The sequence below is a fragment of the Onychomys torridus genome, chromosome 23 (genome assembly GCF_903995425.1).
Source record: "Onychomys torridus chromosome 23, mOncTor1.1, whole genome shotgun sequence".
In the NCBI taxonomy this organism is placed as follows: domain Eukaryota; kingdom Metazoa; phylum Chordata; class Mammalia; order Rodentia; family Cricetidae; genus Onychomys; species Onychomys torridus.
The window spans coordinates 3,168,779-3,191,497 of NC_050465.1; the positions used below are offsets into that span (position 1 = coordinate 3,168,779).

At 47.4% G+C, this 22,719-nt stretch overlaps 1 protein-coding gene across 1 annotated transcript; it reads left to right on the top strand.

Annotated features, from left to right (window-relative positions):
* The first annotated feature begins 6,962 nt into the window (after positions 1-6,962).
* Positions 6,963-20,855, top strand: Neu2 (neuraminidase 2). The gene is given in 4 exon segments (XM_036173386.1): positions 6,963-7,705; positions 18,002-18,213; positions 19,576-20,205; positions 20,207-20,855. Coding segments are annotated over 4 exon segments (1,350 nt in total). The 5' UTR covers positions 6,963-7,506; the 3' UTR covers positions 20,516-20,855.
* Positions 20,856-22,719: the final 1,864 nt, after the last annotated feature.

Genomic DNA, 22,719 nt, shown 5'->3' on the forward strand with positions numbered 1-22,719 from the left:
TTTAGATTATAAAATGAAGACCTTTAACTTGAGTGTATGAGAAGTTACCAAAATTTAAATTAAAATGACACATTCATGTCAAAGAGAATTAAAACCCAGAAATGATTCAGATGGGTGGCGAATTCTAAAAAAAAGCAAAAGCAAACAAAAGTGTATGGACTCAGAGAGTATAGTACTTAGTGAAGTGACCCAGACTCAGAAGAAAACAGACTGCATTCTTCCTTCATGTGTAGTCTTAGCATGTAATGTACATGTGTGTGTATATGCAAGCAGGTGTAAGTGTGAGAATTAATTTATCTAATTATCTCCATTGTCTGATGATGAACGTACCTCAGATATATAGAGGTTAAATACAAGGTCACATACATTTTTCTGAACACACAGAAATGATGGGCATGTATTTCTGTAAAAAACATACATTTCTGTTCAAAAGCAAGGTCAGCCTCCAAGTGCCACAAACAAACAGCTAATTTTGTTGTTATCCTGATAAACTATTATGTATAATCTCTATGGCGTTTGTTTTATTTATTTGTGTGTGTGTGTGTGTGTGTGTGTGTGTGTGTGTGTGTGTGTGTGTGTCTTTGGAGACCAGAAGAGGGTGCTAGATTCCCTGGAGCTGTAGGTACAGGTGGCTCTGAGCAGCTGCCTGATGCAAATGCTGAGAACTGAACCCAGGTTCTCCATAACAACAATAAGTGCTCTTAACCAATGAGCCCCCTTTCCAGCCCCGCTCCCTCCTTCCCTCCTTCCCTCCCTCCCTCCTCCCTCCCTCCTCCCTTCCTCTCTCTCGCCTTCTTTCAAAGCTACACATATGCCTGATGTCTGTACATAGGTGTGAGAGCATGTTCATGTGTGAGTGTGGGCATGCATGTGCTATGGCATGTGTGTGAAGGTCAGAGGACAACCTTGGGTGTCATCCTCACTTTCCACAGTATTGAGACAGGGTCTCTTGCTGGTCATCACTGCGTACCCCAGGCTTGCTGGCCCTCGAACTCCCAGAGATTCCCCAGTCTCTGCCTCCCATCCCACCGCAGGAATGCTGAGATTCAGACCCTGTTCGCAGGTCCAGCTTGACATGGGTTCTGGAGGTCTGAACCTGGGTCTTCATGCTTACATGGAAAGTGTTCCACTCAGTGCGTCTCCCCTTCCTTTTATCTGTGCATACCGGAACACAAGAATCTGAGCCATGCAGATGCAACCGGAAACTTGAAAAGGACTTACAGTTCAGAAGCTGAAAAATGTTCCAGGCTGTAGAGAGAAATTAGAATTGCCTGCGGGAAACAGAAGCATATGCTGGAGCCACATGAGGTCTAACTCACGATAATCTGAAATCCCAACATGGAAACTGAGAAAGATACTTGAGGGTCTCTGAATCTTTAAATATGGGAAGAGGCAGTTTTGGGGGAGGGAAGCCTCTGTAACCTGGAACACCAGTAAGAAGGATTCACCACATCTGAATGAGGATTCCTTGTGAGGATGAGCTGGCACATGAGAGCACTTGAGGCAGCCAAACACGGAGGGGAGACTCCCAGAGAAATGAGAAGGCCATAAACAGGGAAATAGAAACAATAGAAAAAATGGAAAACACAGATTCTAAAAGCAACTGTGTGAACTTTCTACCCCAACTGTGATTCCAAAAGTATGGGAATTAAATTCTCTCTCTCTCTCTCTCTCTCTCTCTCTCTCTCTCTCTCTCTCCCCCCCTCCCTCTCTCTCTCTCTCTTTCTGTCAAATAATAATAACTGAGCAAGCTGGGCATCCATAAATATGTGAGGTGACTGGAGGAGGAGGAAGTTAGAACCGGCCGTGTGTGTGTGTGTGTGTGTGTGTGTGTGTGTGTGTGTGTGTGTGTATCGCACGCAGATGGTAAGCGTTCTGCTGGTATTGCCATAACAAAGCAGCTCAGGTTAGAGACCTTAAACAACAAATTTATTGCATAGTCGTAGAGGCTCAAAGTCCAAGAACAAAGGTCCAGTGGGTTTGGTTGCATCGGAGGCAGGTCTCTTTGAAGTCTGGAATTGAAGGCTTGGTTTTCAGCTTGCAGATGCCTGGATTCCCTGTCTTCCTGTGGTTTTTCTTCTGTGTGTACCCAACTCTGTTGTGTAATATCCTTACTTACAAGGCATCGGTCAGATGCCCACACCTCATTTTATCTTTCCTCGTCACAGACCTATCTCCCAAAACAGTCACACTCTGAGGGACTGCAGTTGGGTCACAGGACACCAGCTTAGGAATTATTGGGTTGCTCAGTTCAGTCCATGACATTTCCAAACTCCTCTGTTTTTTTACTTTTAAGTCCAATTCTACAGATTTCTGATGGTGTGACGTTGGTCTAATTGCCTTGTTTTCTCTTTTTCGAAACAGATGTGACAAACAGTATCTGTGTCATAGGGTTGTTATTAGAATTAAACAAATCTATGTGTACAAAGCTTTAAAAAATAAGCACATGGCTGAAATGATGGCTCAGCTATTAAAGAGCACTGGTTGTTCTTCCAGAGGATCTGGGTTCAATTCCCAACATTCACATGGCACCTTATACTTGCCTGTAACTCCATTTCCAGAGGATCTGATGTCCCCTTCTGCCCTCTACAAGGACCAGGCATGTACATGGTAAACATATATACATGCAAGTGAACACTTCCACACATAAAATTTAAAAAAATTAAGTACAAAATATTTAAAGAAATAAAGGAGGGAAACCTCTAAAATAAGAACGGGAAATTTTTGTGGCTCCAGACACCACTCTGGGGAAGAGAAAGGTGATGGTCTTCTGAGTGTTTTTCATGCTGACAAAGGTCAGAGTCCCACTGAGGAGGGACCATAGGACCCCCCTACTCTATCTTTTGGCCAGAGACAAGGCTTTGGATTTCCTATGATAGGCGTTGGCTGGAATCGCTGCATCCTCAGTTTGGTTTGGAATTGCCCTACATCCTAGAGAACACAGACTTTTACAAGATTAGAGAATTAATGTCGAAGCAAAAGTAACCAATGGCCCAAAAGGGGTGAGAACCGAGAAAGTCTTGGCTGTGTTTGTTTCAGTGAGTTCCCTGGCATAGCTTGCTCTTGTGGGAGTGTAATCCCTGGGACAATTAAACTCTTTTTTAAAAAAATTTTTCATTATTTAAAAAAGCAGATTCAGAGAACAAAGAATTATTTTAAGAAGTCTTTAAAAATATTTTTTTTAAAAGAAAACCTAACCAGTTGGATATAATGGTGCACACCTTCAATCCCAGCACTCAAGAGGCCAAGGCAAGCAGATCTCTATGGGTTCCAGGACAGCCTGGTCTATATAGCAAGCTCCAGACCTCCCCTGGCTATGCACTGAGACCCTGTCTTAAACAGAAATTTGAGCTAGACACAACTTTATTTATTTATTTCTAATTTTAGACACAAATTTTTATTTAGTGATTTGGGGAAAGTCTTGAGTGAGGCACCAGGAGGTAAAGAGACAGAAACTGTGAAAAAGGTTCAAAACCAGCCATGGAATAAATCATGAAAATGTAGGCCATTGTGAGGGAGAGCACCAGAAGAGGGGAGGGTGTCAAAAACATAATGCAGGAGGAGTTTCCAGAGTTGAAGAAAGAGTCCCGAGTTTGAAAGCCTGCTGAGTCCTGGACCAGTTCAGTGGAATTCACAACTGAATCACATTCAACCCAGAATGCACCTGCAGGATACCAGAGATAAAGGGGAAAATCCTAAATGCCTTCAAAGGACAGACAGATCCCATCAGTTGTGACCTCAGCGAGCCAGGCACTGTCTTGTTACCATAAAGCTTGTCACACTCCCTCCTTCCCAGAGAGATCTCTGCTGAGATGTTGAGACATTTTCCTTTTCTTCTCTGGGCCGCCTCAAGAGGTCCTCCTGACCCCACTTGTCCTCTCATTTCTTCCTCAGTGAACCCTGGTCACCTGCCCTGCTAGCATCCCTGCCGGCCTTCACTAGCTCAGTTCTTCCCACATAATGAACAGGCAGCTCTTGAGACCTCAGCTGTGACATTCCTGCCCCTTCCTCCCAGTGAGTGTGGTGCTAGCTACGCTGAATGTGTCTGTTGAAGTGAATTTGGAGCTTATATTAAGAGATTTTTATATTGATTTGAAACACCGAGGTTAAGAAAGAAGGCATCGAGGAAGAAAGTAAGACACACCCACACTGTGGAACGTGGACCTGGGGAAAGTAAGACACATCCACACCATAGAACCTGGGCCTGTCAAAGGAGAATCACCCAGTGAATGTTCTTAAACACGGCATCTGTTGCTCCTGGACCTAAATATAAGTTAAATTTGCAGTGGAACCAAATGACCCACAATGAGTTTGTTAGTTTTCTACACGGTGATTCAGCCGGCTCAGAATCAACAAGCACCCTTCAGCCATGTTTTAATTTTTAAAATGTGTTCCCATGTTTCTGTGTGCATGTATATGGAGGTCAGAGGATGACTTCCCATATTGTGTCTTACATGCTATTCAACTTCCTTTTAATTTATTCTTATTCTTATTCTTCTTATTGTTGTTGTTGTTGTTTTTGAGACAAAGTTTCTCTACATATTTATGTAGTCCTGACTATCCTATACTTGCCATGTAGACCAGGCTGGGCTTGAATTCACAGAAAACCTGCTGTCTCTGTCTCCTGAGTTCTGGGATTAAAGGGGTGAGCAACTCACCATATTTAAACTGTCAGCCTTATTTTAAGATGGGAGTCTCTCATTGTCTTGGAGCTTATTGATTAGGCTAGACTGGCTGAGCAGAGAGCCCCAGCCAGCGTCCCTCCTGTCTCTGCCTCTCAAGTGTTCAGACTACAAGTGTGCATGCCACCATGCATGGATTTCTATGTGAGCCCTGGGGATCTAACTCTGGTCCTTATGCTCACTGTGTGTGCTGAGCCATCTCCCAGCTTTTTAAACCACATTTCCATACCTTCATTAAATCACTTACCGCTGTTGTTAAAGGCACGGGTCAAGGTTGGGAGGGTACACTGAAGTTTCCGGTTCTTGTGTTCCAGGATGAGGAACTGTACCAAGGGAACTCAGTAAAGTAACGGAACTAGAGACAGTTTGTTAAGAAAGAGAAAGACACTCCTGAGATTGGGAGTGGGCTCGGGTGCTGAGACAGAGCTCAGATGCGCGGCAAGGAGTCTCTGCACCCTTGATAGGTCATTTCTATAGCCCCCACCTTCTCTCACTTTTGTACATTGGGTGCTCATCTGCACATGCTCTGTGTGTGATCAGGTTCTCCAGACTTTCTGGCAACCGGTTTCTTTGTGTTAATCTTGATGTTGCTCTCTCCCCACCCCTATCCTGCTGCCAGGACTCCCCGCTGAGAGCTGTGGGCCCCAGAAAGCTTTTTGGGGAGCACAAGGGTAGTGCTCAGTCAGTCTTCTGTCCTGTCTTCAATGCCAATAAGAGACAGAATCTCCATCCAGAAGGGACCACAAGCTTCTCTTCCTGCTTTATGTATTGGTTGAAGACAAGGAGGCGTTAGATTCCCTGTGGCAGAAGTTGGCAGAATCCCTTCATCATAAAGAATTTAGATCGAGATTGTCATGTACTCTAGAAGACACAGATTTTTACAGGATTAAAAAGAAAAGGTTTGTGTGTGGAGTTGTACACACGAATGTGGCACCCTTGGAGCCCAGAGACGACACTGGGTGTCTGGAGTTAAGAGTTATAGGCAATTGTAAGCAGCTCCGCATGGGGGCTGGGAACCGAATCCCAAGTACTGAGCCATCTCTAGGTCTTAATTTAATTTGAAAACACTTACCATATTATATTTGTGTATAATGCACTGTGATTTCACACACACACACACACACACACACACACACACACACACACACACACTCAGATATGCGTGTGAGCACTTCTCTTACCCTTCTCTACTTTCTCCCAAATGGTCCCTCTCCTCCCCTGGAGCCTCCTCCCTTTTCCTTCCCTGCTCTCCGTCCCTCCCTTCCTCATGCTTTGATTCCTACAGTCCTTCTGCCTCCTCTCCAGTGCTCCTGGACCCTGGAGAGGGTGACATGGATGCCCCATTTGTACTCAGCTGTCACAGAGGGTGACATGGATGTCCCATTTGGTACTCAGCTGTCACAGAGGGTGACATGGATGTCCCATTTGGTACTCAGCTGTCACAGAGGGTGACATGGATGTCCCATTTGGTACTCTGCTGTCACTCTCTCAGCACGTTGACCACTTACAAGTCCCTGCTTTGATCATCTCTTTAAGATTTTCAGTTATTGAAAAAAAACTCCTATTCCAGTTCTTGAGACTGCCCTGTAGCATGTAATTCAAGTGACACTTTGTGGGGAAAGAAGTATCAGGAGCTTGGGAGTGGAGAGAAGCATCTCTCTCCTCTGCCCTGGTCCCCAAGACCTAATGGCTTGGAGCTCTGCTTCCCAGCCTACCCTATGAGTCACAGGCCACGTTCCAGGAGAATTGGAAGGAGTGCTTTGAATGGCCTGCTCTTCTGCAGCTACCTTGTCTGGGGTTTATATCAAGGGCCTATGTTGTCCTTTTCCCAGGACCAAGTCCCTGCTATAAGCATGCCAGAGGTTATTTCTCTTACCTTCACGGAATAAGGCCTGCCTCCTTAAGAGCTCTAAAAATAGTCTCAAGCTATCGGGCAGCCAGGCTCAGTGAAGGAGCTGGCTTATGAGACTAGCCGGCTTTGGTTTCTTTTGCTTTAAATCCCTGTTCAGGTTAAAAGTGAGAACAAGTGGGTCCTCCCTCCCCCATTTGGATTACACACTCAAAGGGACTCTTTTGACCTGGGGAAATTATCTCCATGTTCCCAGGGGCAGGACTGTTCACAGTAAATGAACAGAGAGGACTTAGGAGGAATTAAGGTATGATGGAGCCAAGGTGAATCTATCACAGCTAGAGAAAGTGGGAGGATAGTACATTAGGAAGGGCTTGGACCTGGAAGCCTGCAGAGCTGGTGGGCAATAGGACCCTGTAGACAACAAAGTCAGCATTTATGCGGCCAGTGTCCAAGCTTAGAGCTGCATCTGTCTGAGTCCATCATTCCAGCTGGGGCAGCTGGGAAGGTGAAAGGAAGTAAGAAATTATGGAAGGAAGGAAGACAGGAGGGACTGCCAGCAGAGCAGAAAAATCTGGGGTGTAGTGTATGTGGACCCCAAGAAGCCGTGTGGATACCACTACCTTTGCTGGTCTCTACCTGTGGTCAGTTAGATGTTTGTGTGAGCATGGGCCTCTGTTTATGCTGTGGCATTCAGCACAGCAGAACCCCTTCATCTCTCAGACTTAGCACTGGGTTGCTATAGGTGCTACCACAACTTAAAGGTGGGCCACCTTCAGCCCTCAGGCAGGTGCCTTTCAGTCTAAAGTTCTGAAGGCTTGACAGCTGCCAGCTCATGCATAAGCTTGTTTGCCTCTGAAGAAGCTTAGGTGAGGTCCCTACAGGGCAGGAGAAAAGTTTTAGGAGCACCCACTCCTGGGGGTGGGGGGCGGAGGGACAGGAAGGAAACGGAGAGGGAAATGGAGAGGCGCCCCCATGCTAGCCATCTCTCACGGAGCTTGCGCCAGGAAAGTGAAAGGGTGTCCAGAAGAAAGAAACAAGAAACCTCCGGACCCCACTCCCTGGCTGTGCCGGCTGTCAAAGGGACAGAAGAATGTTAGGATGTTAGGAAGGTGCCCACTGAAGGTTCCGGGTTCTCATGTCCCAGGACAAGGAGCTGCACCAAGGATGTGTGGTAGGTAAACAAAAATAGTTTATTAGGAAAGAGAAAGAAGTTTCTGAGAACGGGAATGAGCCAGCGAGTGGGGTCAAGAGCTCTGGGCCCCTTTGCGGGTATTTATGCGGCAACCACCATTTCGCACGTGGCAGGCATTGCTCAGCGGGCTGTGTTTGTTACATGTGGCTCAGACAGGACAAGTCCTCCAGTCTCTTCTGCCAACCCGTTCCTTTCCTCTATTATTCTCGTTGTCCCTCTGCACGCCTTTCTTCTTCTGTTACATAAACTAACAATGAAACTGGTGTGTACATGGAGGAGCAGGAGAAAGTAAATAAACATCATCTGTAATAACATTAGTTAAAACTGATCCCCAGTGGTGTCTGTTTACTTATTAGCAACCTGGGCGTGGCAGAACGTGCCTATCATCTCCGGGCTTAGAAAGCTAATGCAGAATTAGGAGTTTGAGGCCAGTCTGGTACAGATAGCAAGCTCCAGGCCAGTCTGAACTACATGGGAGACTCTATCTTGAAAAACAAAGAAGTAAATGCATGTCAAAAAAAAAAATTCTACATACAAAAGATATTTATAGTGTTTCATTTGGGGCACCAGGCTAAGTTTGGGGAATGCATCAATACATATTTTGTTTGGTTTTATTTTTTTTAACAGAGTTTTGAGCATTTAGTAAACTTCCTAAAGCAGGTCCCTATTTGTTATCCTGTATCCTGCTTCCTCTTGCATTTTATGGTATTTAAACAGAACTTTAACCATGTTTTTTCTTTCTTTTCTGTGTCTTTGCTGAGGCAGTCTCTCTCTGTAACCCAGAACTCATCATGTAACCCAGGCTAACCTCTTGTGAGGCCACTCTTGCCTAAGCCTCCCAAGTGCTAAGATTACAGATGTGAGTCACCATGATGGGCCATTTCCTTAGTCTCCCATACATAATGAACCCTGAAACAACTCCTCAGGAACCCACCAGTTAGCTGGTGGGAGAATAAGGGTCCAGGCACTTCAGGAACATGACCTGGCCTGTGCATGTAAGTCTAAGAAGGAAGTTTATTGAGGCTCTTCGTGTGGACCCCTTTGGGTGGATATAGCAGTCTGAATGAGAATGGCCCCCATAGGCTCACAGATTTGAATGCTTGGTCATCAGGGAGTGGCACTACTTGAGAGGGATTAGAAGGTGTGGCCTTGTTGGAGGAAGTGTATCACTGGGGGTGGGCATTGGGGTTTCAAAAGCTCAAGCCAGGCCCAGTGACTCTCTTTTCCTTCTGTCTGTGGATCTGGATGTAGAACTCTCAGCTACTTCTCCAGTGCCGTGCTCTCCAGCATGATGGTGATGGACCAAACCTCTGAAACTAAGTGAGCCCCCAGTTAAATGCTGTCTTTTATGAGTTGCCTTGGTCATGGTGGCTCTTCACAGCAGCAGAACACTGACTGGGATGGTGGAATTTCCATGGAGAAATCCCAAGTCCACGTTGATTTGACTATCTTTCAGAACTGGTGAGAGAGAGGCCAAGACCAGAGCATGAGGACCCAGAAGAGGCCATAGAAGAGGGCCATTGTGACCAGGGAGGTGGGCAGGTGAGGCAAACCTCCCAGGAAATAAAGAACTGAGTATGTGTGCTTAGCTCTGAGTTAGGGAACATTCTAGACCTGAGAAGCCAATGGGAAGATACCATGAAAGAACTTTGGCCAGTATAAGAAAGGGGATAAAAGAGGGAATCCTTTCTCCCTCTTTTGGCGAGACTAAGACCAAAACTATATATATATGATCTGAAACAAACTTGACTTTTGATGAGTCCCGTGTTCAGCCCATCCGTGTCCTGCAGAAGACTGGAACAAGCTGGTACATGCTTTTAGCTGTGTGCCCCAAGTGACTTGTCCCTCTGGGACAGGTCATGGAGCCTTAGACATTGTGGGCCCAGAAGATAAGCATTTGTCACCTGGGGCTGATATCTACTGAGTCTATAACATACCAAATGCTAGGTTAAAGGTTAGATGGGTTATCTGGTCCAGCCCTCATGGGTGACAGCCATCTGTCCATCAGTGAATGGAGATACCAGTGGTGTGTCAGGAAGTACCTCAGATTAGAACAAGCAAGGCACTGAAGATCTTTGCTCTCTGTAGGTAGCTGCTGAACGAGAGAGGGGGGTGAGGTGGGGGTGAGATATATTTGGAAATTGACGTGGCCACGAGAACATGTGTGGGTGTGTTTGAAGGGAAAGAGAAATAGGGGAACTTTTAAAGGCAAAATGAGGATTCTGTAAGTTATTTTGCAGTAATTCTTGGTTACAAGGATTAGTAAGAAAGGTGGTCTCCGTCTGGGCTTGTAATCACACAGTAATTTCTGTGTGAGCTTGAGCTGGCTGGCCTTTGTGCTCTGAAAGAGTAATTTCTAACTGCTATCAGATATACACGTCCTGACAGGGTTTTTAATTTTTTATCTTTGTCAACTTGACATAGCTAGAGTCATCTAAGAAGAACCTCAATTAAGAAAATGCTCCCGCCGGGCAGTGGTGGTGGTGCATGCCTTTAATCCCAGTACTCAGGAGGCAGAGGCAGGTGGATCTCTGTGAGTTTGAGGCCAACCTGGTCTACAGAGTGAGTTCCAAGAAAGGCGCAAAGCTACAGAGAAACCCTGTCTTGAAAAACCAAAAAAAAAAAAAAAAAAGAGAGAGAGAGAGAGAGAGAGAGAGAGAAAATACTCCCATCAGACTGGCCTGTGGGTCAGCCTCTGAGGCATTTTCTTGATTAATGTGGGATGGCCTTGCCCACTGTGGGTGGTACAATCCCTAGGCAGATAGTCCTAGAAAGCAAAGTGAATAAGCCACAAGGAACAAGCCAGTAGTCAGCGATCCTCCAGCCCTCTGCTTCAGTTCCTGCCTCCAGGTTCCTGCCTTGAGTTTCTGCCCTGACTTCCTTTAGTGATGGAATAAACTGTAGTTGCTTTTGGTCATAGTATGTATCACAGCGATAAAGAAGCAGACTAAGAAAATGAGTGAGTTCCCTGTTTCAGAGCCTTCTGGCTGATGCTGTGTGATTGTCAGGGTTTCACAAAGGGGACTCCATTCTGAGTCTGAGTGCTTTTGTGCAGCTCAGGGTCCACGTGGAGTTTTTCATCTTTATTTCCAGAGAACCTGAGGGTCGAAGGGGTCATTCGGCCATCGACAGCTGAGCCAAAATGGCAGCCAAGCTCTTCGTGGCTCCAACCTGTTCCTCCCCAGGGAACATTACATGTTTCTAAACCCCAGGAAGTCTGCTCCCACCGAGCACAAGTTGCTCAATGCATCCATTTGAAGAAACAACTTGACTCACGCTGCCCCAGGTCATCTGATTCAGGAGTGACCGGGTTGGTAGCTAGCAGACTTCTTCCAGATTAATGAGAAACAGCATTCTAATTATGCCGGGGCTGGGCCTAGATGCTGACATTGTCCCTGAAGTGTGTCTTGTCAGATGAGTGGGAGGCAAATAGGATGACTCTTTTAGGTGTATATAGGCATGAACTGAGGAGCGCTGAAACTGGAGTCAAGGCCAGGGTAACTACAGGAGCCACGGCAACCTTCTAGAAATCAGGTTCCCACTGCCTCTGTCCTTACAAGCCCAGACTTCCCTGGATCCTGCGTGGCACACACTCCTGGAGGTATGGCTTATCTGTACATTGACCCATATGTCTCTCTGTTGACATAAACAGGAGTTCTTGCTGCCAGGGCATCGTGGGAAGTGATGTCTGCCAGGGTGCGTGGGAAAGCTTCCAGTGAGAGCAATTTAAAGAGCATGCTGGTGACATAGGATCTGAGCCTGTGCTGGCGGAACACACACCTTCTCGGGTGCTTGGGTACCCTGAGGGCGTGTAGGATGGGGACGGGTTGGGGAAGGGGACTCGATCAGCCATGGCCCAGCTGATTCTGCCCTTGAATGACAATTGCCCTAAATTTCTAAGAAGAGTACCCGGTGTGTCAGTTCTGTGTGATTCAAGGCCCCCATCAGTTTAGGACTGGATTCCCACCCAACACTGGATCCAGGTGGAGTTGGAGTTGTTGAACTGGCTGGAGATGGTTTTACTTGGGGAAAGGTGACCACACTTTGAGCGGAGGGCCCTGAACAAGGCTGCTTTCCTGGTGCCGTCTTTTGCCCAGGGCAGACAACTGCTATTCCTTGGAGAAAAGGCACCATTCCAGGGCTGGAGCCAATATGCAGTGTCCATCTAGACTACTTTAGAACAACTAAAAACTCACTAACTAACTTGGACTAACTAGAAAAACTAACTTGGAACAAAGGCTTTTCTGTGGAAAGCAGCACAGACCCCGTCATCCATTCCCATAACTACTGATGTTTGGCTGTTCTTTGGGGTCCTGGAGGGCGAGGGCCAGGGCCTGGTTGCTTATGTTTCTAGTACTTAGAAGGTGCCAGTTTATAAATTATCAAGCATCTCCTCGAAGAGAGTAAGTGAACCGGCAATGAGATCTTTGGCTTTGCAAGATATGTGCCGGGCTGTACCCCAGCAGGAACAGAAGAGGAGGCAGTGAGACCCTCGGCTAATCATCTCTGGAGTGTGTGGGTTGTGGAATCTGGCAGATCCAGGTTTCAGAGCCACATGCCTCCACCACCTGAGGCTCTGTACTTGTGGGGAGCCACCTACCACCTTTGTGACCCACTTTTCGATTTCCTCACAGCTGTGACAGAGCACTGATGCCTGCTTGCCTGGGGATGTGGGAGAAGTGAGCTTCCTCTTGGAAGACGCTCTGAGCTTGGTGGTCAGAGCAGTGTTAGTAAGCCTTGGGTAGGCTTAGGGAAGCTCACATGGAATTGCTGTTATACAGTCCTTTCCGATCTACTGGCAGTGTCTTGCATAGAATGTGATGGCGTCATCTTTCTCATTGCTGGTCCACTGGAATAAGTCTTGACTTATACTGAGGCCCCTGTCTATTCTCCAGCCTCTGCCGGGTCCCACCCAGGCTCATCCACTGCCTGTGGAGGGGACCTCTGTGGCTGCCTCATTTAGCCCACTGCTTACTATGAGGAGAGAGAAACCTTTCCAACAGTGAACAAACTTTTAAGAGTACTAAGGTCCAACACCTGAGTTTGGGTAGGATGGAGCGGCACTATGTGGGTGGGTTAAGTGTGGAGGCCAGAAGTCAACCTTTGGTACCATTCCTCAGGGTCTCCCACTTTACTGGGAACACATACTTTAGCTAGGCTGGCTGGCCAGGGAGTCCCAGGGATCTGCCTGTCCCTGCCTTCCCAGGGGTTATAAGCATACAGCATAGGGCTTGGCTTTTTACACCAGTTCCTAGGCTAGAACTCAGGTCCTCATGCTGCCGAGGCGAGCATTTTATTGACTGAGTCATCTCTCCCCAACCTCAGAATCTGAGCTTTTGACTCTTGACATTAGCTCTGTTCCCATTGCATCATCTGGAAGCATCTGCCACTGTGTGGAGGCAGAGCCGTGCCCAAGATGCCCCAGAGGGCCCTAGACACCTTGCTCAAGTGCAGAGGATGGAGCTCAGAAGTGACTTTGCACTCAGCTTGGCTACTTAAGCCTTGGTGGCCATGGTACTGATGTCTACCACATGGTACTGATGTGGGGGTAGCAGGTGGATTAAATGATGAATAAATATTTGTGAGTAACAAAATCTCTAAATACAATTCACAAGGATTTCTGGAAATATCGGGCACTTAGAGAACACAAGGCTTTTTTGTAAGGAGCATCTGGGTGGGGGTTGGGAAATTGTTAGTGACTGTGTGAGTTTGGGATGAAGGGGTGAGTAAGACACCTTGTGCTGACCTTGAAGTCCTTTTCCCTGATTTCCTCCACTCCTGGGCTCAGTCTTGTCTCTAATGCACAGGGATCAACTTCTTAGACAGACTAGTATCCTCTGGATGGACTGGGATTAGCTGGTACCTACTGCTCTGTTGCCTCTGCTCCCGCATCTCTCTATGAAAGGCGTCACTCTGGGCATCATGGACTTTCAGAGTGCAGGGGATCTGTGGGTTAGATGAAGTAATCGCTGTCAAATGCTCAGCCAGAGCCTAGCCCTGGCAAGCACCATATAGACATTGGCAATAATATTGACTTTTCCATCCCTAATCAAATACCCACTTCTTCAGAACAGGCTTTCTGGTCTATTTTATTTCTGGTCCATCCCTGGTTCCCAGAATACCACATGCCCCTGTGACAGGAATGGCTATATTTGTTGTCATCCTTAAGGAGGCTAGACACTAAAGGAGGGATCTGGAACACAGCTGCGGACCCTGGGGAAGCCAGGACCCAGCTTCCCACGTGAGCACCGACCGGGCCTGTCCTGGTTTGCTTCCTGTTTTTGTGATAAACACTAGGACTGAAGACAACAGTTTGTTCAGCTTACACATGTACGTCGTACTCCATCACAGAGAGGAGCTGACGCACTCGGGGCAGGACTGGAAGCAGAGGCCATGGAGAAGTGCCGCTTACTTCCTGGCTTGCTTTCATGTCTTGCTCAGCCTGGTTATACAGCTCAGACCACCTGCCCAGGGGTGGCACCTATAAAGAGCCAGGACCCCCACATCAAACACTGATCAAGAAAATGCCCCACAGATACACCCACAGGCTAATATAATGGAGGCATTTCCTCCGTTGGGGTTCCCTCTTGCCAGTTGACTCTAGTCTGTGTCAAGTTGACAAAAGCTGACCAGCACCTACCCTTGAATACATAGCTCTTGCTGCCTCCGACTCTAGGAGACTGCTTAGATCACTACTGTCTATTTCATCCAGATTTCCATCCCGTCTCACGTGGAGAACTACAGCGGCTCATCTTCTACTCTCTCTCCCTGAAACTGAGAAAGGAACTTCCTTAGAACTGGTTAGATTGGATCAATCATCTGCCTAAAAATATTCCAGAAACAATCAGGTGGTGGTGGCGCATGCCTTTAATCCCAGCACTCGGGAGGCAGAGGCAGGTGGATCTCTGTGAGTTCGAGGCCAGCCTGGGCTACAAAGTGAGTTCCAGGACAGCCTCCAAAGCTACAGAGAAACCATGTCTCAAAAAAAAAAAAATTCCAGAAACCTTCTAACTCTGGTGGCCATTAAGGCATGCAAAGATGCTCAACATCATTAATTACCATAGAACATGACCCAGACTACACCGGACTATCCCACACAGCCACTAGGATGGTTATAATTGAAAAGACACAACGACAGTTGCTGGCTACAGTGGGGGGGGGGGGGCTGGGACTCCCCTCACACCCAGGGAGAAGATAGAAGTGGTAAAGTTGATGTGGAAAAGATCAATGGTAACTCAGGAGTAGAGTCTATTCTCTACTCAGAATGCCGAGGTCTTGTGTGTGCTCCCCAGCACTGTCCAGCACTGCATAAACCAGATGTGGTTGAACATGTCTCTAATTCTCATACTTGTGTAGTGGAGGCATGAGGATCAGGAGTTTGAAGTCATCCTGGCCACATATAAGAGACCCTCTTTCAAAACAACAAACAAGTAAATACATAAATAATGAAGTACTGATGCCTGCTGTAACATGAATGAATCTTAGAAACAACATGCCAAGAGAAAGAAGCCAGGTACAAAGACCATGTACTGGGTGACTACTTGTATAAGATGTATACAACAGGCAAAACCAGAGATAGAGAGGAGATTGATGGTTTCCTTGAGCTTGGGCTGGGGTAGAGTTCACAGTTACAGGATGTGTTGATGGGCAACAAAAACATCTGGAATTTGATAGTGGCAATGTCTTCACAGCCTTAGGAGGGTCCTTTGAAATCATTGTATGGCTCTTTGAGAAGCTGAGTTGTGTATTATGCATCCCTTTTGAAAATGGAAAACGGTCATTCTCTGTAGGATGGACCATCCAGGAGATACAGTTGCTGGTTGTGGACAGAGGCCTTCATCCCTCTCTCAGACTCCATCTTCTCTCCCTCTAAACCATGAGCTCTTGTCACATCATTGTGCTAAGCCCACTGGTCCCTCCTCTGGGGTTTGCTCTCACCCACTGCTGTTGCTCTGAAGTCACATTCCCCACTTCTTGGGCCCCAAGAACTAGCTCGTGATTCTTTTCTGGCTCCTCCTGGTGACTCCTTGGACTCCCTTTCCCGTCTCAGGCTTCTTTGTGGATGGATGTCCTTGGCTAACCTCCCACATTGTATACTGAAGCCCAGCTCATTGAAATGGAGAAAGTTTGGCCCCAGGCACATCCTAAAATCAACATTTAAATCTGATTTTATGGCTGCTGAAGAATTTCCACTAAGGACCAGTTTTTCAGCAGGTGATCCAGTTTCTAAGACACTGAAACTTCATCTTTCTCCTCATTTTCCCTTTTAATTGTATTCAACTCTTTCCCGTTAAGTTTTATGACAGTTATATCCATGGAACAAGATTATAGTTTGCAGGCCTAGATTTTGTTTTGTTTAGTTTTTTTGTTTTCTGTTTTTTAAAACTGTCTCAGTCAAGCCCAGGCTGGATTTGAACTCCAAACACTCTTCCTGCCGCAGCTTCTCGTGTAGGCATGAACCACCAAACCTAGCTTCAGGTCTCCATTTTTTTTTTTTTTAAGCTGAGGATCAAACCCCAGACCTTGCATTTGCTAGGCAAGCGCTCTACCACTGAGCTAAATCCCCAACCCCCAAGTCTCCATTTTAAAGCAAAGATTTGTCTCTACCCGCTGAACATTTTTTCCTTAGATAGCATCTGCCCTTCTAAATGTTATTTTGCTGCATTGTCCCATGATTTCATTGTGACTTGAACAATAGGCTGATAAGACTACACTCCTTAAAAAGTATTAAAAACAAGTTGTAAATGAGTAATATACTACATGGAAGAAAAATCCAGGGTCGCCCTGTCTCCTGTTTGCTGAACCCACTCTTTCATGCCTGCTCCCCAGAGGGTAAAGCATGGGGAAGATGTCAAATCGCTTTCTTGTTGAATTTTCTTCTCCAGCCCCCAAATAACAACACAGAGACTTATTATGAAAGCTTGGTCTTTAGCTTAGGCTTATTCCCAATGATCTCTTACAACTTAAATTAACCTGTTTCTATTCATCTACCTCCTGTCACATGGCTTTTGACCTTTCCTCCCATTCTGTATGTCTGACTCCCTCCCTGTCTCACTGACGTACCTCTCCATGCATAGATTCATCCCAAGTTCCTCTCTCTGCCCGGAAGTCCCACCTAACCTCTCCTGCCTGGCTATGGGCCATTCAGCTCTTTATTAAACCAATCAGGTGCCTTAGGCAGGCAAGGTAAAACAGCGACAAATTTTTACACAGTTTGCTCAAATATCCTGCAACAATTACCCTTAGCAGGGAGGGAAGGCAGAAAGTATGACGATGGAGTCGAGGTGTGGAGATTCAGTCTCAGAGTTGCCTCAACACACCCTGAGGGTCTCACTCCAAGCTGGAACAGGGGTTCTTATGTTTTATGATTGGGGGCGGGCTGAGACAGGGTTTCTCTGTGTAGCCCTTGTTGTCTAGGAACTCACTCCGTATACCAGGCTGACTTTGAACTCACAGAGATCCACCTGCCTTTGCCTCCTGAGTGCTGGGATCAAAGGTGTGGACAACCAGCACCTGATTTTATAGCTTATCTTAACATCTGTTCTTATGTTCTGGGTAGGTAGGTCATCAAATACAGCCTTTGTTGAGGATGACCTTGGCAACTGGTTATTCCAGCTAAGAAGTTAGCTGTGACCTCTTTGTCAACCTTAGTCACCAAGTTATCCCCTGATTCTTTTTAGCAAATACTTATCAGTATTAGTATTCATTTTCTTATACCTCTAGGGCTCCACCCAGCCCCATTAGTAAGTAGAGCCTATCTCTCCAGATCCACAGCCACCCCCTGCCTGCCTCAGGGTGGCACCCACACAGCTGGTTTATCAGCCACAGACAGCTGTGGGAGCTGAGCCTGGGGAATGGAGGCATTTTCTTTTTCTCTGGAACAGCTTTCTAGGGCTCTGGAGTTATAAAAGGCTCCCTCCCGTGTGTCATTCCCTGGCATCCGGACAGCTGCAGAGTGCCACTCAGCAAGCTCTTGTACTCTGCTCTGGCTTAGCAGCAAAAGGTTGCCTCAAGTCTGTTGTGAGGGGAATGGTTGATTTATGGCAGGAATCTAATACGAAACACGCTTCTCGATTCCTAGATGGAGTCCTGCCAGTGCTACCGCACAACTGGCAAATGGGGTCTTGGGATATGAGAAAGGAAACAGAACCTTTTCAAGGGCAGGCCGCCAGACAAGAACTGGCTTGCCAGCCCGATGAGTGCCACCTGTACTGAATGGCTCTGGCTCTCAGCACAGGTGTGATAGCAGACGATGTGTCTTCTCTTCCTGCCCAGATCTCAGGCCCATGGCGACCTGCCCTGTCCTGCAGAAGGAGAGGCTGTTCCAGACAGGAGTCTATGCTTACAGAATCCCTGCTCTGCTCTTCCTGTCGAAGCAGAAGACTCTGCTGGCCTTTGCGGAAAAGCGTCTGACCAAGACGGATGAGCATGCAGAGTTGCTTGTCCTGCGAAGAGGAAGCTACAATGCAGCCACCCATCAGGTCCAGGTAAGGTAGGACTCAGCTGCAGTTGCTTCAGCTGGCATGTCTCAACACACGCCCATGTGGATGTTGATACTGTGTGCTGTGGAACCAGGTGGAGATCTCACAGAACTCAGGCGCAAGGCCACCCCTTGATGACTGAGACATAGATGGGATCTAGGAAGCCTGGGAGGCAACTGAAAGCCCATCCAGGGACAGGATGGCCAAGGGGCTCTGGTGTGCAACCCAGATCTCACTTGGGTTCACCAGGAACAAGTCTTGTTGGTGGACCACATGCTTCTCACTGAAACACCATGGCTGAGTTTCCCAGCATCCTTGAAAGCCCAAGGAAGGAGCAGTTCATTGTCATTTAATAAGAATGGTACCCTTTGAGGGAAATTAATCTGGGGGCTGGGGATTGGATGATTGTGTGTGCCCTCATAACATTACTCTTATCACAACTACATGGTATGGCATCAAAGTTTCTTTTGAATGGTGCCTAATTGTTATACACAGTCATGATGCTCGAAGCAAATGGACCTGAGTTTAAGGCCTGGGTCCATTCCTTATCCAAGGGATGGTTTTAGGCAACTTGGCTACCCTATTTAGGCCTCTCATTCTCAAATATGAAAAGAAGCTATTGACACTTCTCCTTCAGCATTGGGGGATTGGGCAACACAGTGACCCTTGGTCTTCTGGTGTAGTGGCTGTGCTTAGAGTCCTGCACTGGGGAAAGTGATGTGGAAGAGGGACGGACAGTGTGGCTGTGGCATCCATGATGTAGCATTGGCAGCAGGGAAGCTCAGTGTGAGTCTTCAATATCTCTGAGTTCATTGGTAGAGTATTGTAAGTAGGTGATGCAGGATGACCCTCATTTTTTGTCTTGCATCAACCAGCCTGTTAAGAATGCGGGACCAGCCAGGAAGAGGAAGGATGGGCATGTTTTAAATCACATTTATTTGCTTGTTTGTCTGTGCATGCACTTGAGTGAGTCAATTCTCTTGTTCCATTGTGTTGGCGCTGGAGACTGAACTCAAGTCATCGGGCTTGGTGGCATGTACCTTAACTTGCTGAACCCCCTACCGGCTCCTGAGTTACCTTTGTGTCTTGGCGGTCTGGCTCATCATGGGTGTTCTGCAAATATCTGTTGGTGGGGATCAAAGTAGCAGAGCCTTCAGGGAGGGAAGCGGGGAAGGAGGAAGGGAGGTTTTGTGAGAGGGAGAGGGGCCTGGCTCCCGCTGCTCTGGTGGAAATTGGTAGGTGAAGTAGTCCTTTCGTGGCCTTTGACTCTAAGGTACAGCTGCCCCCATGGACCCCCAGAGTAACCCCTGTCATTGTCACGGCAATCTCAAGTTTGTGTTTCTCTTTCTTCCCCCTCCTCACATTCAGTGGCAAGCTGAAGAGGTGGTGACCGAAGCCCAGCTGGAGGGCCACCGCTCCATGAACCCGTGTCCCTTGTATGACAAGCAGACAAGGACCCTCTTCCTTTTCTTCATCGCCGTCCGTGGGCAAGTATCAGAACACCACCAGCTCCAGACCAGGGTCAATGTCACACGGCTATGTCACATCACCAGCACTGACCATGGGAAGACCTGGAGCCCTGTCCAGGACCTCACAGATACCGCCATTGGCAACACCCACCAGGAATGGGCCACATTTGGTGTGGGTCCTGGGCACTGTCTGCAGCTGCGGAACACAGCTGGGAGCCTGCTGGTGCCTGCTTATGCCTACCGAAAACTACATCCTATCTACGCGCCTGCCCCCTCTGCCTTCTGCTTCCTCAGCCATGACCACGGGCATACGTGGGAGCTAGGCCACTTTGTGTCCCAGAACTCACTGGAGTGCCAGGTGGCTGAGGTTGGCACTGGAGCTCAGAGGGTGGTCTATCTTAATGCTAGGAGCAACCTGGGAGCCAGGGTCCAGGCACAAAGTCCTAATGGTGGCCTGGATTTCCAGGACAACCAGGTAGTGAGTAAACTTGTAGAGCCCCCCAAAGGCTGCCATGGAAGTGTGATTGCCTTTCCCCAACCCCACCTCAGGGGCAGATGACTTAGATATGTGGCTGCTGTATACCCACCCTACAAACTCCTTACAGAGGACCAACCTGGGTGTATACCTCAACCAGAAGCCACTGGACCCCAAGGCCTGGTCAGAGCCCACTCTGCTGGCCACCGGCACCTGTGCCTACTCAGATTTGCAGAACATGGGGCATGGCCCTGATGGCTCCCCACAGTTTGGGTGTCTGTATGAAGCAAATAACTATGAAGAGATCATTTTCCTCATGTTTACCCTGAAGCAAGCTTTCCCACAAGTTTTTGGTGCCCAGTGATCTTGCTTCATATGGCCCAAAGTGCTCCTGTGTGCCTCAAAATACCCATCTCTCTTTCCTCCAGCTTCCTCTAGTCGTTTGGATTCAGCTCTTGGTCCCCTTCCTTGTGAGTGTGCAGAGCGCTTGATCTCTTGGCTCTTCACAGGCTTTGCTGTTCCAGCCTCCTCAGTGGCTTCTGTTCCCAGCCCAGAAGCCAAAGCTGGCTTTCCCCCGCCTCTTGACAGGGAAGGTGGGACAGCCACTCACTGTCATTCTGCATGTCAGCTGTCCCTGTGCTAGCTTAGCTCGCCCGCCCGTTTCCTGGTGGTTTTGGATGAGTCTTAATAAATTATCCAACTCAGCCTTTTTTTTTTTTTTTCCTGGAAAAATGTTCACAGCGTCCCTGGGGAAAAGTTGAGCCAAAGATATGAATTAGCAAAGACCTCAGCGTGTGTGTGTGTGTGTGTGTGTGTGTGTGGTGTGGTGTGTCTTTGCCAATGCTTTGGAGTAGATAGCATCAAAACACTGTTTTTTGGACCTGCTAAGTGATTGTATTAATCTCTGAGGAATGTTCTAACAAATGCCCTCCAGCTTGGTGGTGGGAAACAAGGGGGAGTTTTGCAGCACTCAGGCTTACAGGTCATGTTCTGAGTGCTTCCAGAGCAGGGTCTTCTTTCCCCCTCCACATTCTGATAGCCTCAGCAATTCCTGTCATTTCTCACAGCTTATGGCTGCATCATTACCTCCTTGGACTCTGACTTCATATGGCTGCCTCCTCCTATGTTCTCCCCACTGCCACCCAAGACAAATGCTGGTTGGTTGAGAGTCCACCAGATGATCCAGAATGGGTTCATTCCCAACATCCTTCATCACATCAGCGAAGATACTTTTCTTACATCCAGTTACATTCCCAGAGGCTAGGCATTAGTTGTGTCTTGGGGGCCCTCTCTCCACCCACTGCAGCATCTTAAACATGGCTTTTTCCTTGCAGATGATGGGGCTGAAGGTAGGAAGGTGGTTCTGATGGATCAATGAGTTTGGAAGAATCAGGGGTGGGCAGGGCTGGGGCTGTTGGATGAGTACTAGAGGCATGGGGCTGCTTTGGGATACTCAGGTCTGTGGAGAGCCATGTGGCCGTGAAGGAAGCAGTCAGGGATGCTAAGTTAGTGTGGTTCTTATCACAAAGAAATAGCAGAGAGAAGGCTCTCCCAGGCCGTCCCAAGGGGTGACCAACAGAGGAGGCTGACATCTCTCTGATCCCCTGGGACTGTTAGAGGCCTCTGTGCCTTTTGTGTTAAGAGCCTCATGTCCTGTAGAAGGCTTGTCCATGGCCTTACCAGACCCTTGTTCATCATCCCAATGACACTAGTCATAGGTATAACTGAGTAGCATCTTTGTCTCAGTAAGTATGGAAGCCAGAGGTGTGTGCTTTGTTAGAGGAGGGCAGTAGGGGTCCTATTAGAATGCTGCCTCTCCTTGTCAGGGTTTAATCCAGCTAGCTAGAAGAAAAGCTAGTTCCTGTGTCTGGGGGAATTCCCACCTGGTACCTTGAAAAGCATTCAGAGAAGCTAGGATAGCTCCTGGGCTGAGCGCAGGAGATGGAGGGCTTGGCATGCAGCCAGGCAGATGACCTCACAGAATACTGTCCAGATCCAGATGCTCTGAGAGTGCAGAGGTCCTAAAAATTATCACACTGGTCAAAAGATCTTACCTGAGTCTATCCTCAGAAGGCTGGGGGCGTTAGAGGAGCCACACATGCCTCTTGAGACTGAAAGGCATTCTCTAGGAACTCCCTGGGGAGTTTCTCAATGGTTCTCATACCATGGTCTCACTTGGTCCAGTTGATTCAGAATCTGGGGCACTGGGACCCAGGGAGTGGTATTTCATCAAAATCTCAAGTTATTCTAATGAACACAAGGATTGAAAACCATGGACATATATATTCCTAGAATTCCTTCTATTTTTAAATACAAATGCCCAAGTCTTCTAGTTTGAAAAAAGTTGATTTGGTTAAAGCTGAATTGGCCCATTCACCAAAAGTTACCATTAAAAGAGTGAAAACATAAGCTGTCAATGGGGAGGAGATATTTATGACATGCATATCTGACAAAGGATCACTGTCTATAATACAGAAACTAATAGGAAAGCCAACCAGCCCAATAAAAATGGGCAAATGCCTCAAAAAGGCCCTTCCCCAAAGAGGATATTCTTTTTGTAGCTTTGCA